At 43.5% G+C, this 15152-nt stretch overlaps 2 protein-coding genes across 2 annotated transcripts in view; one reads left to right on the plus strand and one right to left on the minus strand.

The window, feature by feature from the left end:
- The window catches only part of Gfm1 (G elongation factor, mitochondrial 1), a 44954-nt gene that overhangs the window by 23233 nt on the left and 6569 nt on the right, over positions 1–15152 (plus strand). Inside the window, exons 11-14 of the mRNA NM_138591.2 lie at positions 323–379; positions 3226–3363; positions 4541–4623; positions 14460–14622. Of these exons, the coding sequence (NP_613057.2) occupies positions 323–379; positions 3226–3363; positions 4541–4623; positions 14460–14622 (441 nt within the window). The remainder of the gene's footprint in view (positions 1–322; positions 380–3225; positions 3364–4540; positions 4624–14459; positions 14623–15152) is intronic.
- Lxn (latexin) lies at positions 4652–10560 on the minus strand. Its single transcript, NM_016753.4, has 6 exons — positions 10239–10560; positions 9012–9074; positions 7965–8142; positions 7575–7711; positions 5247–5309; positions 4652–4980 (listed from the first exon to the last, which is right to left on the minus strand). The coding sequence occupies exons 1-6, from the start codon at positions 10365–10367 to the stop codon at positions 4882–4884; spliced, it is 669 nt and encodes a 222-aa protein (NP_058033.2). The 5' UTR covers positions 10368–10560; the 3' UTR covers positions 4652–4881.

Here is a 15152-nt window from a genome sequence, read left to right on the forward strand (position 1 = left end):
AGCAAGCAATAAGTATATGTGCCCATAAAAAGAAAAGAATTTCATATGCCCACATTTAATTAACTTCATTGTAGTGATTGTTAAATAGTTAGGTAGATAAATTAGATACAGTATTTTATTTGGGGAGGGGCGAGTTCGTGTAAGTACACACCCATGCTTATTAATGTTACATTCATATTTTATTTAATACAAAGCAGATTAAGATCCATGTGGTCCAGCCTGAGAGGTTGGCTATCCTGTTAATGTGCTACATTATTCTGTCACTGACTCGTGACTGTCATGCCTTTGAACTATTTTGCTTTTTTTTAAAAATATTTTCTAGGAATCGATTCATGTTCCTGAGCCTGTCATTTCAATAGCAATGAGGCCTTCTAACAAGGTAGGAGTTTGAAGCTTCAACAAGTTTCTCCAAGCTGAGCTCCCTCTCTTCAGTCTCCATGTTGCACGTGGCTCCTACGGGAAGCGGCCTTAGCTGCTTCCGCTGCTTCTGTCCGTGCTGAGACCGCTCTCTTAATTTAGTAGTCAGTTCTGTAAGTCTTCAGTATAGTTCACGGAACAGGTAGCATTAACAGTCAGGGGTACTTTATAACTTTATCATAAAGTTATAAATGGTAAGTCTGCCTTCTTGGAGCCTTAAATTACTAAAAAGGGGAGAGAAAGGTGTTTGTCTGAATTCCCAGTAAAACTTCACTGTTGGTACCTTACCGTGTTGGTACCCCTGTAAGCTTGTGGATTATAATGCATTTCTAGATTTGTGGTACAAATTCTAGATTTGGTACAAAGTGTCACAAGTCAATAAGAAGACTCTTTTTTCAACTTGATAATTAGGTGTGATAGCATTTGCTATTCCAGAGTCAAAATTGCTGGAATGCCTTGCATTCATATTGCTCTCTGTTGGAATTAGTTCAACCCTGAGCCACAGTTATTTAGTTCCTAAGCTGCCTTGTTGAAGTTAACTCATTAGTGAATTATAAAACATATTTGGATAAAGTATTCTTAACAGCGACCACTTTGCTTTGGTGAACCTTGGGATTTTTCCAGATCATTTTCCAATACAGAAAGGAAAGCCAAGGGAGCTAAAGGCAGGAAAGCAGCAGTCTTTTCCGAGACCTGTGGGGACGCCTCCCATCGTACCCCGGAAAGACACCTTTGTTTGTTTCAGGCTCTTCACTAAGGCTTGCTTTGCTAGCAAGGTTAGAAATGACGGGCATCTTTATACCTTTCATTCTCGCAGAGTTTATGGGAGATGTGTAATAATTAATAACTTGTAATAACAGAAAGAAATCAAGATTAACCAGGGAGATTTGGGGCGGGGGGGGGGGTTCGGGGGGCAGTGTCCTTACCTTCTTATACATGCAAACATTTAAAAATGTCTTCTCATAAGTATCTTAATTTCAATCAATTAATGAAGTTTCTGTCACCATAAGGACTTGAGCTTTGAGGTAGGCGGGGATGGTGCTCCCGAGTGCGGGTGATGCAGGGAAAAGCAGAGAGTGCCGCGGGACTGACTGTCCTCTGTGTAACCTGTGTGGCCTTGAGCTCACGCCTTAACTCCAGTCTGCATATGTGCACGACAGTTTAATCTGAGATAACATGTATATTAGTCATTACATGTGCAAGCAGGTGATTAATGGGACTGCTAATATTAATCATACAGGACATGTTCATGTTCTTTTGCTACCATAAGAAATTACCAAGAACTTAGTACCTTAAAGAAACACAAAAGTGTTTCTTTTATAGTTCTGTAGGTCAGAGACTGATGGTTCGCTACAGTCTAACCAAGCAGGGCTGTATTTGTGTGAGTGTGGTGTGTCTACTGCTTTCAGTGTGAGTGCAAGTGTGTTCCTGACTGTCTGAGGACAGCCTCATCTGTCGCCTAGCACTTTCCACCACGGTTGAGATAGGGTCTCCTTTGTTCTCTCTCACCTCTGTGTGCCAGGTTTGCTTCCCTGCTCCCTTCCAGCCAGTCTTCTGTCCCTGCCACTTATCTGGCCATAGAAGTACTGAGATTACAGACATGTGCCACTGTAGCCAATGTTATGAGGGTTCTGGGAATTCGGACTCAACTCCTGAGATTTGTGATGCAAATGCTTTACCAACTGAGCCATCTCCCCAGCTCAGGGCTATATTCTTTTCTGGAAGTTCTAAGAGAAAGATCTCCCCATCGCTTAACTCATGCTTGGGGGAGATAACTGGGCTCCTACAGCTATGATTGGGGTTATGGCCATTTCCCTTTGACCCCAGGGCCATTCGTTCCTAGCTTCCAGATGCTGCCCACCCACCTTTTTTGTTTTTTTTTAGCGTTTGCCCCCATATCATATTTATATTTCATGTATTCCATCTATGTGTGGGTATATGCATGTTGTGTGCAGGTCCCTAGGGAGATCAATGGCGTCTGACCTCCTGGAGCTGCAGTTATCGGTGGTTGTGAGCCACCTGATATAGGTGCTGGGAACTGAACCCTGGGCCTCTGGAAGAGCAGAACGTTCTCTTAAGCTGAGCCATCTCTCCAGTCTTCCCTCCCCTCCTCACGGTGTTTAATGAGGGCAGCAATGAGTTAGGTCTTTTCCTTCTTCCCTGCTTTTCTTCCCTCATTGCCATGGCTTTCTTCCATCTTTAAAGGCTCTGTATTACATTGAGCCTACTGTGACAGTTCACAGAATGGTCCCTATCTTAAGTGTTAGGAGAAGTGGACTTATCATCCTGCTGGTTACTCTGTGAGATTGCATCAAAGCTCGAAGGTGTATCAGACAGACAACAACCAAGGAGATTGCTTCAAAACAGAAACATCTTGATGTGATACTTCTGCTGTTGGTCTTAACAGAGTGGCTAATCCTCTTGAGTTTGCAGAAGGCTCTTAGTATGCATGCTGACTGTATTATTTATAGGATTTCTAAAATGCCAGGTTCTTCCTTCCACAACGGCAGTCTCCACATCCACAAATGGATAGTCTGGTGATTATGGTAGGAAGTGACAGGGGTAAATCCTGGACCCTTGTTTTCTGTCTTCATATGGAGAGAAAACCCAGTTCAGCTGCTGGCCCTGGTCTCCTGACCGTGGTGACCAAGGTTGCTTTTTTCCAATAAAGGTGTAAGTACAACTAGATACAGATCCTCTTTATTCCTTACTCGCCAGTGTATATGGTTTTATTCAGTAACACCTCAAAATACAGTGGTTTCTCATGCTTAATCAATCCTGTACTACTTTTCTCTTCCTCTTTTAAAGAATGATCTGGAGAAATTTTCCAAAGGTATTGGCAGGTTTACACGGGAAGACCCCACATTTAAAGTCCACTTTGACCCTGAGAGCAAGGAGACCATTGTGTCAGGGATGGGAGAGCTGCACCTGGAAATCTATGCTCAGGTATGGATCATAAGAGAGCTCCGTGCAGTTACATTTGTTACTGTATGCTTTGTTAAAAGCCAGTGGTGGGACCTGGCAAGGTGGCTTACATCTGCAAACCCACTCTGGGAGGTGAGGCAGGAGGATTAATAGATCCTATGTCACCTCAGCTACATAGCTAAGTAAAAGAAAAGACAGAAAGTCATAGTTCTCCACAACTGTAAACTGATAGAGCCTCTGCGGGCTCTACTGTGGTTTAGATACAAGCAAGGCATCCTGCACTGCCTCCCTGCTGTGCTGTAACGTAGTTTATCTAAGTCTTTGTTAAACATTGTAGACTCTAGGAACCAAAGCCTGGGGTTTGTAGCAAGATCTTCAACCATTCGCGGTCCATAGTTGGATCGAGTAAAGCAAGCCTTAAGGAGATGGCATGTTTTTATTCCTATCCCCCCAGGACATTTCTTCCATGAGGACTGGAGAGAGGGCTCAGTGGCTAAATTCACCTTGTGCTCTCGCAGGGGACTTAAACTCAGTTGCTAGCACTCAGGTTGCACGGCTCACAACTCCAGTGTCAGGGGATCAGTGCCCTCTTCTTGCCCACATGTACATGACGACATAGTACACGCATGCACGGACACAAATGAGCACTTGAAAAGTAAGGGCTGGGCAAGGTAGCCGTTAGTCCTGGACCTCAGGAGGGAGAGGCTGGATGGGTTTTCTGAGTTCAAGGCCAGACTGGAGTCCAATAATGAGTTCCAAACAGAGTTACACCGAGAAGCCCCATCTCAGAGAATAATGTATTAATTAAATTTAAAACATGGAGGCCAGCTCAGTACAGATTAAAGAGTCTCCCAAGATCAAATGCAACTATGTGGTCAACTGTAAACAAGCGATACGAGATTGTCATCGTGTGTTAAAAGCCCCGACAACAGGTTTTATGTTATTTCACTGAGCTTGTGTACAAATAGGAAACTTTGTAAATTTTAGCAGATAGAGCAGTTGGTACTAAGTATAAATTAATGAGTCAAAATTAGAATTCACTTCTATAAGATATGTAAAGGTTGTTTGTGTTATTAGAATATCACATCTGATTCTTAACAGTTATTAAAATAATTTAAACTTTGCTGTTCAGTTATTTACTATATTTTATTGAATGTGAATGTGAATTTTACTATGGTATTTTTTTCTTTCATTTTAGAGAATGGAGAGAGAATATGGCTGCCCTTGTATCACAGGAAAACCCAAAGTAGCCTTTAGAGAGACCATTGTTGCCCCAGTGCCGTAAGTATACAATGCAATTAGACTCCGTGAGGCTGAAGTGAAGTTTTATTAGGGGATAGACATAGTACCATTACTGTTGGAAAGACATTTTTAGGTAGTACTATTCTTTATTATGGAATCTATGCAGCTCGGTACTGTAGCCAAGACATAAAGAGTGACACTGGTATTCCTTTGGCCCGTTAGGCTAGATGCCAGTGAGGCCAGTCACACACGTGGTTAGCGAGCATGCTGACGGTTGTCTACGGGTTAGCGTCTTGTTCACTCCGCCTGCCCTTCCTTTGGGAGGCGGCTGTTGTGTTTTACTTTTGTGCCGTACTGTGGATGCCACAGGACTTGCATTTGCCAGGGAATAATCTCCTGCAAGTAAAGAAAGCTAATGTCATTGTGAGACTAGAAAATATAATTGGGTTTCTATTGTCTTGATGCTACTATTTAAAATGTCTTCAGCAGAAATAGCATCAGGCAAATCCAGTCGCTACAAGGATGATACACTTCGACTTGGTGCCTGTCTTAACTGTCAGTAACTTTTACTTAGTTTCAAAAGGAGTAAAGGGACTGTGTGGCTACAAAGCAATTCTTGATTTTCAGAGTGGCATCAAATAAAGAAAAGTTGTATATGTTACCTGCGATGCAATGTCGTGGAGTAGAATGGTGTAATCTAACTCAATGAAGTCATCGTTTCTTTGCTACAACAACAACAACAACAACAAAATGCTTAGACAACATCATGGCAAAAATGACATCTTAATTTCTTTTTTGCATTAATGTTGATTTATTCACTTCAGGTTAGCCTGGCAGAAAACTAGTTTCTTAAAATAATAACAATTCTTCTTTCAAATATTCTTTCAAGCCATTTTTTAAAAATCATTACTTGGCATTTGTTACTCTAAAAAATCGCTTCTCTGATTTTTCACCTTCCAATTTGTGGCAGCTATTTAAAAGCATTACTGTATGTAGCTTTTTATTTATGAACCCTAGTGTCAGTAATGGCAATGGGAACTCATATTAAAAGAAACCAATTATATAACATTCTTTAGAAAACTGACAATAATAAAATGTAATGACTAAGCTATCTGATTTTACAGTTAAAGCTTTGTTCCGTACTGATTGTTACTCAGGAATAAAAAGCAATTATGCAGTGAGCTACATAGAACCACTGCATCTATGTAGCTGTAGACATCATGAGAAGTGTGCTGTGCCCCATGAGGTTGCGGCTTCTGAAGGCTTCTTGCTGTGCTGAGACTCCAGTGGGCAGCACACGCTCCTGGGGCTCCTCCAGCTCGCACTGTTTGTTATACATGCAGCCCACAGCTACCACTCCCTACTGAAGTAAGTTTTCCTTTGAGTGTGGAAGCAAAGAGTTCCCTAACGTCATTGTTGACATGGATGGCATCCTCCATGTTGGATTTTAATAGGTACAGACGTATGACATGCATGAACTAAGCAGTACTTAAGCCTGCTGCCGGGGCTCTCGGGGATACCGCTCAAATACAGAGAAGATGGATAGGTTTATTTTTGTGAGCGTAAAACCGCTGGCTTGTATGTTGGTGGATGTAGCTTGAAGATTCTTGACTGTGGTTGTATGGCCTGTACCTGGCCTGGATTGGTAGTTCAGGGCCTTTAAAGGAATGCCGTGGCCAAGGTTGGTTGGTATCTGTGAATGCACCTGAAAAGCAGACTCTATTTCGTAAGCTTTGGCCTCTGTCTCCGAGAGCTGTCACCGGCTGTGTCTAGTAAGTGGTGACAGAGGCCCTGAAGACAGTGATGCTGTGCTGTTGGTTGCCTGAAAGCTGAAAGAGGGCAGCAGGAAGCCCTTTTCTCTCAGAATTGACAGAAACAACCTTTTTGCTTCCCAGTACTCATTCTTGTTTTCCATTAGATACTAGTTGGATTTCCTCTTTAACCTCAAAAGGTATAAACTAAAGAACATGTTCCTATGCATTTCTGCCCTAGGAAAATGCATTTCTCCATGACCATGGTGTCAGGCTTAAGAAATCATACGGCTCCTAACAAAATGTGAGGTCATAAACTGTGACTAAAAGGATTAGAGAAAAGAATCCCGAATGAGCCAAGGAACAACTCAAACTGCTCCAAGTTTACAGACAGAGACCACAGTGCCACAATTCTCTCTAGGGGGAAATGCCAGTCTTGTCTCTGGGTAGCCATGGAACTAGCATTCAGTAAAGAAAAATGCAGTTAGCTCTGCAGTACTTGACAATAGCGTTCAGATTCACTAGTGAGGTTGCTAAAGGAGCTACTCTTTAAGACCAAAGGAAAAAATATATATCATATATCATATATATATTACATATATATATTTAAAAAACATTAAAAAGTGTCAGATTTGGACTCACAACTTGATAGTTTTGGAAGTGCGGCTTTACTTGTGAGTGCTATAAAAAGTGGCCCTCAGGACCTGTGGAAACCAAATTAGGGACAGGGTGATTCCTTGAAAGTGTACAGTGTATCTGAGTGTTTGTTGTATACGTACTAACAAAGCTACAACCCTTTTGCTCTGGAACGGATCTGAACAAAGCATCACAGATAACAAAATCTGAATTTCTTGGCATGAAAGACAAACCGTAAGCCTGTGAAAATGCAGTCTAGAACTACTCATTATTAGAAGGTGCTTCATAGAAAACCCTTAGTCTTGCTCACACTCACTTCCCATATCGGGTGACCCCGGAAAGCACACTAACCAGAGGCAGCTGTTGGGAAGGCAGGTATTATGAACAGAGGCCTCGTCTGGGTTCTCTCTAACAAGCCACCTGACCTTCAGGACCAGTGTTGTTGCTCTCCGTGCTTCCTCTAAGCTGACTGACTAGCAGTGCCTTCAGACTGCCAGCCTCACTGGTTTCAATACAAGACAGCAATAGGAACACTATCCAACTCCAAACTCCAGTGCCTTGTCTGTATTACTGTTAATAGCACACTGTGTAGAGACTACGTACCACTTGCTTGACCGTCTGAATTTTTAACATTTTATACCATGTGTCTTCAGTCGAATTCTGCCACATTACATAACCGCAGGCGACCCAGGCTAAGTGCTGGACTGGCTTCATTTGTGGAGACACATTTCCAAAATTGTCTGGTAGAGAAAACATTTTAGATTAAAAATTAAGTCATAGTTATGCTATCTAACATGGGTAAACACTAAATTAAGCCATGAATGTATAAAATTCCAAAAAGCCTCTTTTGATTGCTGGCTTAGATTCGAAGTAAGTATTTTTGCAAAAGTCTAGTTATTTCCAACCTAGATACCATGAAACAGTTTTGAGGATGGACAGCAGAGGTGCATCTCAAGTTGGCAGAACATCATTTCCCATGCGCTATGTGTGTACCTGGGATGTCCTGTGCTTCCAGCGGTCTCTTCAGAGACATGAGGCTTTGATAAAATGTGTTATCTTCCTCATCTGGGTTCTTGCCGATTTCTCCTTCGAATGTGAAGTTGACTTCTGGTGCAGAGCCTTGTCCCATTTGGGGGTAAAGAACTTCAGCTGTGCAGTTCACTGTAACTTGCTGTTGAGAGCATTTTTTACAAAAGTAACACAAAAGATCAGTCTTACAGATGGCCATTCATTGTTGTAAGTTTCTAGGTTCCAGAATCTTAGGAATGTTAGCCCTGTCTGTTAGTGGGGTGGTGGTTTACAATGTCAAATTTTAGCCTGACTGCCTACCAAAGGAGGGCTACCAAAGCTTGTTCCATACCCCCTCCCTCTGCTTGTGAAGCCACTGTTTCTCCCAAATGTGGCCCGAGCAGTCTCTCCTAATATAAAGTAAGGGTTGCAGCCTGCTATGGAGATGGCTGTCTAGTAGCTCAGTGCCTTTCAGGGGATTTCCTCTTGTTATCTCCTCGGGGAGAGGAAAACTTCCCACGGCTTCAAGATGGCTGTGGCGCCAACTACAGTTCCCTTCTTTTACATTTATTTCATTGATAATTTGACATGCATTCAAAATTTTCAAACTTTCCTGTCCCACTACTGCAAGATTAGTGGAATCACTGTTGGAGGTTCTATTGTTCCTGAATTTCTAAATGTACTTAATTTGAATATCCAATTAAAAACCAAAATAAAAGGCAGGCATGAGAAAACAGTCATGACTGGAGAGTAAATTACCTCTTTCAGTCCTACAAGGCGTGAATTCAGACTGCTTGGAATCTACTTAAGGGTAATTTATTTGAACTGAAACACAGACTTTTCTAAACAATTGAACAGAAAGAAAGTGCTCAGGCAGTCCACACTGGCTTGTGAAGCTCTGCCTGCAGAGCCATGGCTGCCCATACTCAGAATCTCCCAGCAGCCGCAGTGGAGGCCCAGGGTAAACCCTCAGCGAGAATGAGCCGCAACACTGAGAACGCACGCGTATTCTAGAAAAGACAGCTCACTTACTTTTTGGATAATTTCTTCCACAGAAAACTTAAGATGGTACTTGTGCCCTCTTCCTGGGATATCCTAAAATTAAGAAAAAAATATAGTGGAGAAAAGAATACTGTAATATATCACATCTTTTTAGTTAGGACATTCTTATTACGTGACTGGGAGGGTGGCTGGTGGGAAGAAATACACTAAAGTTTTGCGTCTTTTAAAACATCCCAGGGGTCTTGTTCTGACGTTCCTCATGACTGTACATCTTACCATCCTTCATCGCTTCCCAAGCCCGGCTGCTCAGGAAGGCGGTCATCGGGTGTCTAGCATGGACTTGGCAGTATCTAGCAAGTTTATTTAGGTAGGTCTAGGAAGCGGGTGGAAACGTACAGAGGACACAGATGCAGTGGCAGTAGGCACATCTTTGGAAGGGTTTGTCTTAAAGCCGGGGGTACCAGAGTGTTCAGTGAGTAAACGACGTGTGGTGGATGAGTGCCAAGTGCTCAGAGACAGTGTGTGTAAGTGCTGTTGATACTGTCCTGTCAAACACCACTTCAAAAGACCTTATGAATAGATCATTTAGATATCCCCCTTTTAAATGAAAGCCAGTTTTGAAGTGTGTAACTAATTTATATTATCTAGTACAGTTTCGAAAATAAAAATCATTTCTTTGTCAGCCAAAAAAATCTTGAGCTGTAAGAAAAAAAAAATAGGGACACTCGCTAGGTAGGTGAGGCCCTTTAGCCTAGCCGGCTTCAGCAGAGGCAAGGCTGCATGTCAGGCAGGATGTGGGCGGCTGGAGCCCGAGCAGCCCACACTGCCTTTGTTTTTTCCTCGGGGCGAATTTCTTGCGTTTTCCCGTCGTTTTGGGCAAAGGGCTTAAGAGTTACTCTTAAAAGTTTATGGAGTCGTTTGGAGGCCATGAGCTTTTGTTGGCCAAGGCTAGCTAGCGGCAGATGGAGAAACTATAACAGCTTCCAGATTGTTTAGAATGCTGTCTTCCCTAGACCTCTTCTCTCCACAGGAAAGGGTGAGATTAACCCCGTGTATTTCCCAATCCCTTAAACTAATATGCACAAAATCTGGCTGCATAGGTCCTCTGCTTTACCGTGAAAGCAAACAGTTCTGGGATGAGTCCCATATAGGGGAGCTCATAGCAATGCTATTCAGAGGCAGAGCAGGGTCCCGCGGCCGGGATGGGGTGGGGGCAGTAGGGGGAGCCGATCGCAGGGCTTCTCCTCGCAGACTCACCTCCTTGCTGGCCTGCTGGACCGTCTGCACCAGGAACAGCTTGTGGGGAGTCCCCTGCTGGTAGTTAATGCAGTTCTCCGCCACCGAGGCGGCCCTGGACGCAGCATAGTGGGTGGGTGGGATTTCCATCTTGGGGGAGACAGCGCGGGCTATCCTAGTTCAAAGAGATCACGGCGGGTGCAGCCAGGGTCCCGTCAGTGTGGAGTGCTGGCCAGCCGAGTGGGTGTCCAAGTGGGTGTCGGTGAGGTGGTGAAGTCAGTCGGTAGCTGGGCTGGGCGTGCGCGCTTGCTCGCTCCTCAGCGCCTTCCTTCCCTCTTCCTCCTTCACTCAGGAAACCGTTCGGGCAGTGGCTCTGCCGGGAGCCTCGGCCCCGCCCTGGGGTAGGCGGGCACCTCCGGGAGAAAAGCTCGGGCATTCCCTCCGGCTCCCGCGGGTCTGGGCAGGTGTGGAGCGGGAGGGAGAACCTGGAGGAAGGGGAAGGGCTTTCTGGCCTTGCCTCGATGGGTCCTTCTGAGGGCTTCAGCTGCCGGATGAGGAATCGCTGGCTGTTTCACGTACAGATTAGAGTACACCTCTCCTTTTTCAAACGGGCTGTCACGGGGCAGGGGGCAAAGTGCTCCAAGTGTAATTCAGCCCTTACCCTTCCCTTTGTGAGACTCTTGCTCAGCCAGGTTCCTTTAGAGGCAGATCCAGAGTGGGAAAGCAGAAAAGCCATTTTAAAACGTTGGGAGACTGGTCAGGATCAGAGGAAATACTTCCCCATTCATAAGACCTTAGTGATCTTAGAAATATAAAGCTTAATGAGCGTGAACCACCACTCCCATCTTTCTTGAAATCCTATTTTAATGACTTTTTATGTGTATGTGCACACGTGTGTGCAGGCACATCAGATTACCCGGGAGCTGGAGTTGTGTGCCACACAGTATGGGTGCTGGGGACCAAACTCAAGTCCTCTGCCTCAGCTGCCGAGCCAACTCTCCAGCCCCATCTCTATTTCTCTTAAAAGGTAGATGGTTGGAGGCTTTCTGGGTAGACTGTCTATGTTGCAGCCACTCTGCAGAGAAGGGGAAGGTGCCCTGTGGGACACGTGTTGCTTTCCTCGTGTGCTAATGGAGCTTTCCTATAACTGAGGACTTTCTTTGGGCCCAGTGGATTATTAAATACCAACCAACTCAGTTCGTTCATTCCCCATCTTTTCTAGTTATGTTAGCCAACAGCAATGAAGCAGCTAGGGGATAACAAGTCTAACTTTTTTTTTTTCTCTTGATATTGGAAATGTTTGTCTTTTTAGCTGTAAGCCAACCCCTTTAGGAGAGAGTGTGTGTGTGAGTATGGGCTTCCAAAGTGAGCATTTTAAAGTCTAACGAATAGTCAAAGATTCTGTATTTAATAATTAGTATAGACTGGCATGATGGCACTTGAGGTTTCTTAAAATTGTAATTATTACTTAAAAGGGAAACTTTTTCATTTAAACATTAAATAAACTGAATTGCAAGAATATCATTCCTAGCCTTGTGCCTTCTTTTAAAATGTCTTTCTTAGAGTTTTTGCCTGCATGATGTGTGTGTGTGTGTGTGTGTGTGTGTGTGTGTCCCTATTGCCCAAGGAGGTGTCAGTAAAAGGTGTCAAATTCCATGGGACTGGAGTTAGAGATGACTGTGAGCCACCATGTTGCAGGGAATCAAATCCCAGTCTGCAAGAGCAGAAAGTGTTTTCAACCACTGAGTTGTCTGTTCAGTCCCACTTGGGTCTTGGTTACCTACTACAATCTCACCAGTGGTTGATATTCAGTCCATTATCTTCAGACTTGAGTAATATGTAGATTGTCTTCAAGGTAATAAGTTATTATGAGTCCCCAGGATTATATACTTTATACTACTGGTATTATATTACAGTATGAGCATTAAACAAGATAAAAAAAATACTGTGGCTTATAACTTAGTATGAATATAAAATCAAAATGGCCAGTCATGGTGGCTCATGCTTTTAATACAAGCACTTAGAAGACAGAGGCAGGGGGATCTCTTGAGAGTTTCAGATGACCCAGGGCAAAATAGTGAGACCCTGTCTCAAAAAAAAAACAAAAAAAAAAAAAAGTAAAAATAAATCTACAAATTATAGATTTTTTTTTTTTAAAAACCCACAATTCTTAATATGACATGATATTTTGACAAAGTCTTTCACGGGTTGCCAGCAGTGTGACTCCAGGCTAGTCTTTGCCCTTCAGCATGCCTGCCTGCCTGCCTGCCTGCCAGTCAGTCTCGTCTTTCAGTCTGTTCTCGTTCAGTGCCCACCAGTGACAACGCAGTGACCATGCCAGTCAGGGGTCTGGTCAGTTTCTATTTTCCTGTTAGCATTCTAGGAAAATGTGTGGTTAAGGGTACTGCTGTTGATGCAAACCCTGGCTATGGAGGTAGGTAGCAGTCACATTTGTCTGTTACTTCGCCTCTCTCCCTCTCTCAGGTCTCACACCTATAAAATAAAGACCAGAAACAGAATTGCTTTCTGGGTTTAGTCTGCGCAAAGTGTTCAACACAGCCTTGCACTGACGTGTTCTCTCACCAGCTTTCCTCTCATTCATAAATGACATTGGTTGTGAGCTAATCCTAGGGCACTGCTGCCTGAAGAACTAGCAGTGTTGGAGTGCCCTGCCCCGCCCAGCCTTGTGGGCACTGCTTCAAGTGCCCTGTATTCGAGTTGTTATGTTGTGGAATTTTCAGTTAAGTTTAAGAAGCCGTGATTAGTTTTAACCACATGGTTAATTAATCTATGTAGTACAGATATAGACTATTTTATCATTAAAATTTGTCATACTTTATTTTGTATGTCACACTGTATAGTAATCAAGGACTGTTTCTTGGAAATAAGAACTCTGCTGGCCATAATTAATCATTTAGGCAGTTCCTACTTGATTTTATTATTTGGCATTACCGACATTGTGGTATGGGGGTATATGTGTGCTGAGGCAGGAGTGTGGAGGAAAAGGACAACTTGAGGGACCTTGTTCTGTTTCTACCATGTCCCAGGGATTGAACTCAAGCCTTGGCAGCAAGCTGGTTTCCCTGCTGAGCCATCTCTTCAGCCAAGGCTGTCTTATAGGGATGCTATGTTGTTAGACTGAGACTGACTGCTCAGAACCTCAGGAACGCCGGGTACCTGGTGGAGCCTGTGTGCGGCACTTGGACCCCTCCTGTGTGCGTCTAACCTGATCTGACCAGATCTGACAGGATCATGGTGCTTCTCCCACCCTCTGCTTGCCTCTCTTGCTTCTGACGATGCTGGTTTGTCCCTCCAGGAAAAATTCCATTCTGACTTTCTGGGGTTGCCCAGCCCATCCTGAAGTTCTGGGCCAGTGGGAGATTTCTGGATGGCAGCTGGACACATTTACACTTGGGCTGTTTAGGAAGTCTGCTCCTGCCAGGCGTGCATCTCCTACCATTACTTACATTGCCTTTTCCCAAGTCACTTACAGGCGCACCCACTAATGTCCATTCTCCTGCAGATAGTGTTAATAAAAAGCGATTGTCCTCGGGAAGTTCCAGGTTAAAGGAAGAAGCAGCAGGCCTGTATCCTCGTGTTTCCTGAGACATAGCCGCCTGTGAGCTTGGGTCTCTGATGTGCAATACTTGTGTAAAATACTCTGTCCAGTGACTTGAAGTAAACACTAACTTGTGGTCATTTCTTTTTGAAAGTCTTTTTATGTTCATCATATCATTTCATCATTAATCATTTTCAGGCATTAATTATTACATCTGGCTCAGAATTTAAATCACCTGAGTCGGTAATGCCAAATATTAAAATCAAGTAGGAGCTGCCTAAAAGATTAATTATGACCATCAGAGTTCTTATTTCCAAGAAAGAGTCCTTGATTACTACACAGTGTGACATGCAAGGGCAGGGTTCCAGAACTGGCTGAGCTCTTTGGAGTGGCGGTTATTAGAAACCTTAGACAGAGCCTTCTGTTAGAAGAAAGAAACAACTTGCTTAGGTGGTATGTCTCACTTTCACCCCTGAGTAAGAATAGAAAAGAATTTATTCTAAATAACTTCTGTAATAAAATGTCATAGTGTGGCCATCACAGTCAAAGGAAAAAGTCAAAACAAAACAAAAAACAAACAAACAAAACCACCCAATGAAATGTGGATTTTTGTGTAAATCAGTGGAAGTTTATTTCATTTTGCTCATTACTGATGCTCTTTGTTTTCTCCTAATCATTTGCAGGTTTGATTTTACACATAAAAAGCAGTCGGGTGGTGCCGGCCAGTTTGGAAAAGTAATAGGAGTGCTGGAGCCCTTGCCCCCAGAGGACTACACGAAGTTGGAGTTTTCTGATGAGACATTTGGGTCCAATGTTCCAAAGCAGTTTGTCCCCGCTGTTGAAAAGGTAATGTTGAGCAAGGCTCTGCGCCACTTGTTTGAAAGCAGGCTACTTGGTATTAAATTATACTTGTGTTCTGTCACGTTTGTGTCTGCCGTGGTTCCTTTTAGTTGACCATCTTTATGGGACTGTCCGGCTTTCATCTTAGACCCTCCAACTCAGTTCATGCTCTCTTAATCTCACCTATAATCTCGCTTCCTAAACTGACACTACCACACTGATTACAGTCACTCGTTACATTTATGGAATACTGTCTTTAGGGGGTCATGGAAGTCTGTGTGTGTGCTGTTGGAGCATGTGCAGTCGTTAGGAGTCCCCAGCACCTGGGGACGGCCCCTGCAGCATTTCTGCTGCTGCTGAACGTACTCCTTAGTATATGAGTGTTCAGAGCTAGTTTGTTTCTTTGAGACAGGGAGTCTCTATGTATCTCTGAATGGCCTCAAATTCAGAGATTTGTCTCTGCTTCTTCCTTTTTAAATTTGTAAATTGGGAGTAAACCAGTTGCCTGTACCCTTCAAATAGTTTGAGGCCAGGTA

The sequence above is a fragment of the Mus musculus genome, chromosome 3, assembly GCF_000001635.26.
Source record: "Mus musculus strain C57BL/6J chromosome 3, GRCm38.p6 C57BL/6J".
NCBI lineage: Eukaryota > Metazoa > Chordata > Mammalia > Rodentia > Muridae > Mus > Mus musculus.

Coding starts and splice junctions, on each gene's coding strand:
- Lxn (NM_016753.4), bottom strand. CDS start 10,367: ATGGAAATCCCACCCACCCACTATGCTGCGTCCAGGGCCGCCTCGGTG. Junction 5,310..7,574: donor TTCAGACGGTCAAGCAAGTG/GTACGTAGTCTC, acceptor TTGTTGTTGTAG/CAAAGAAACGATGACTTCAT. Junction 4,981..5,246: donor TCCACGACATTGCATCGCAG/GTAACATATACA, acceptor CTTTACTTGCAG/GAGATTATTCCCTGGCAAAT.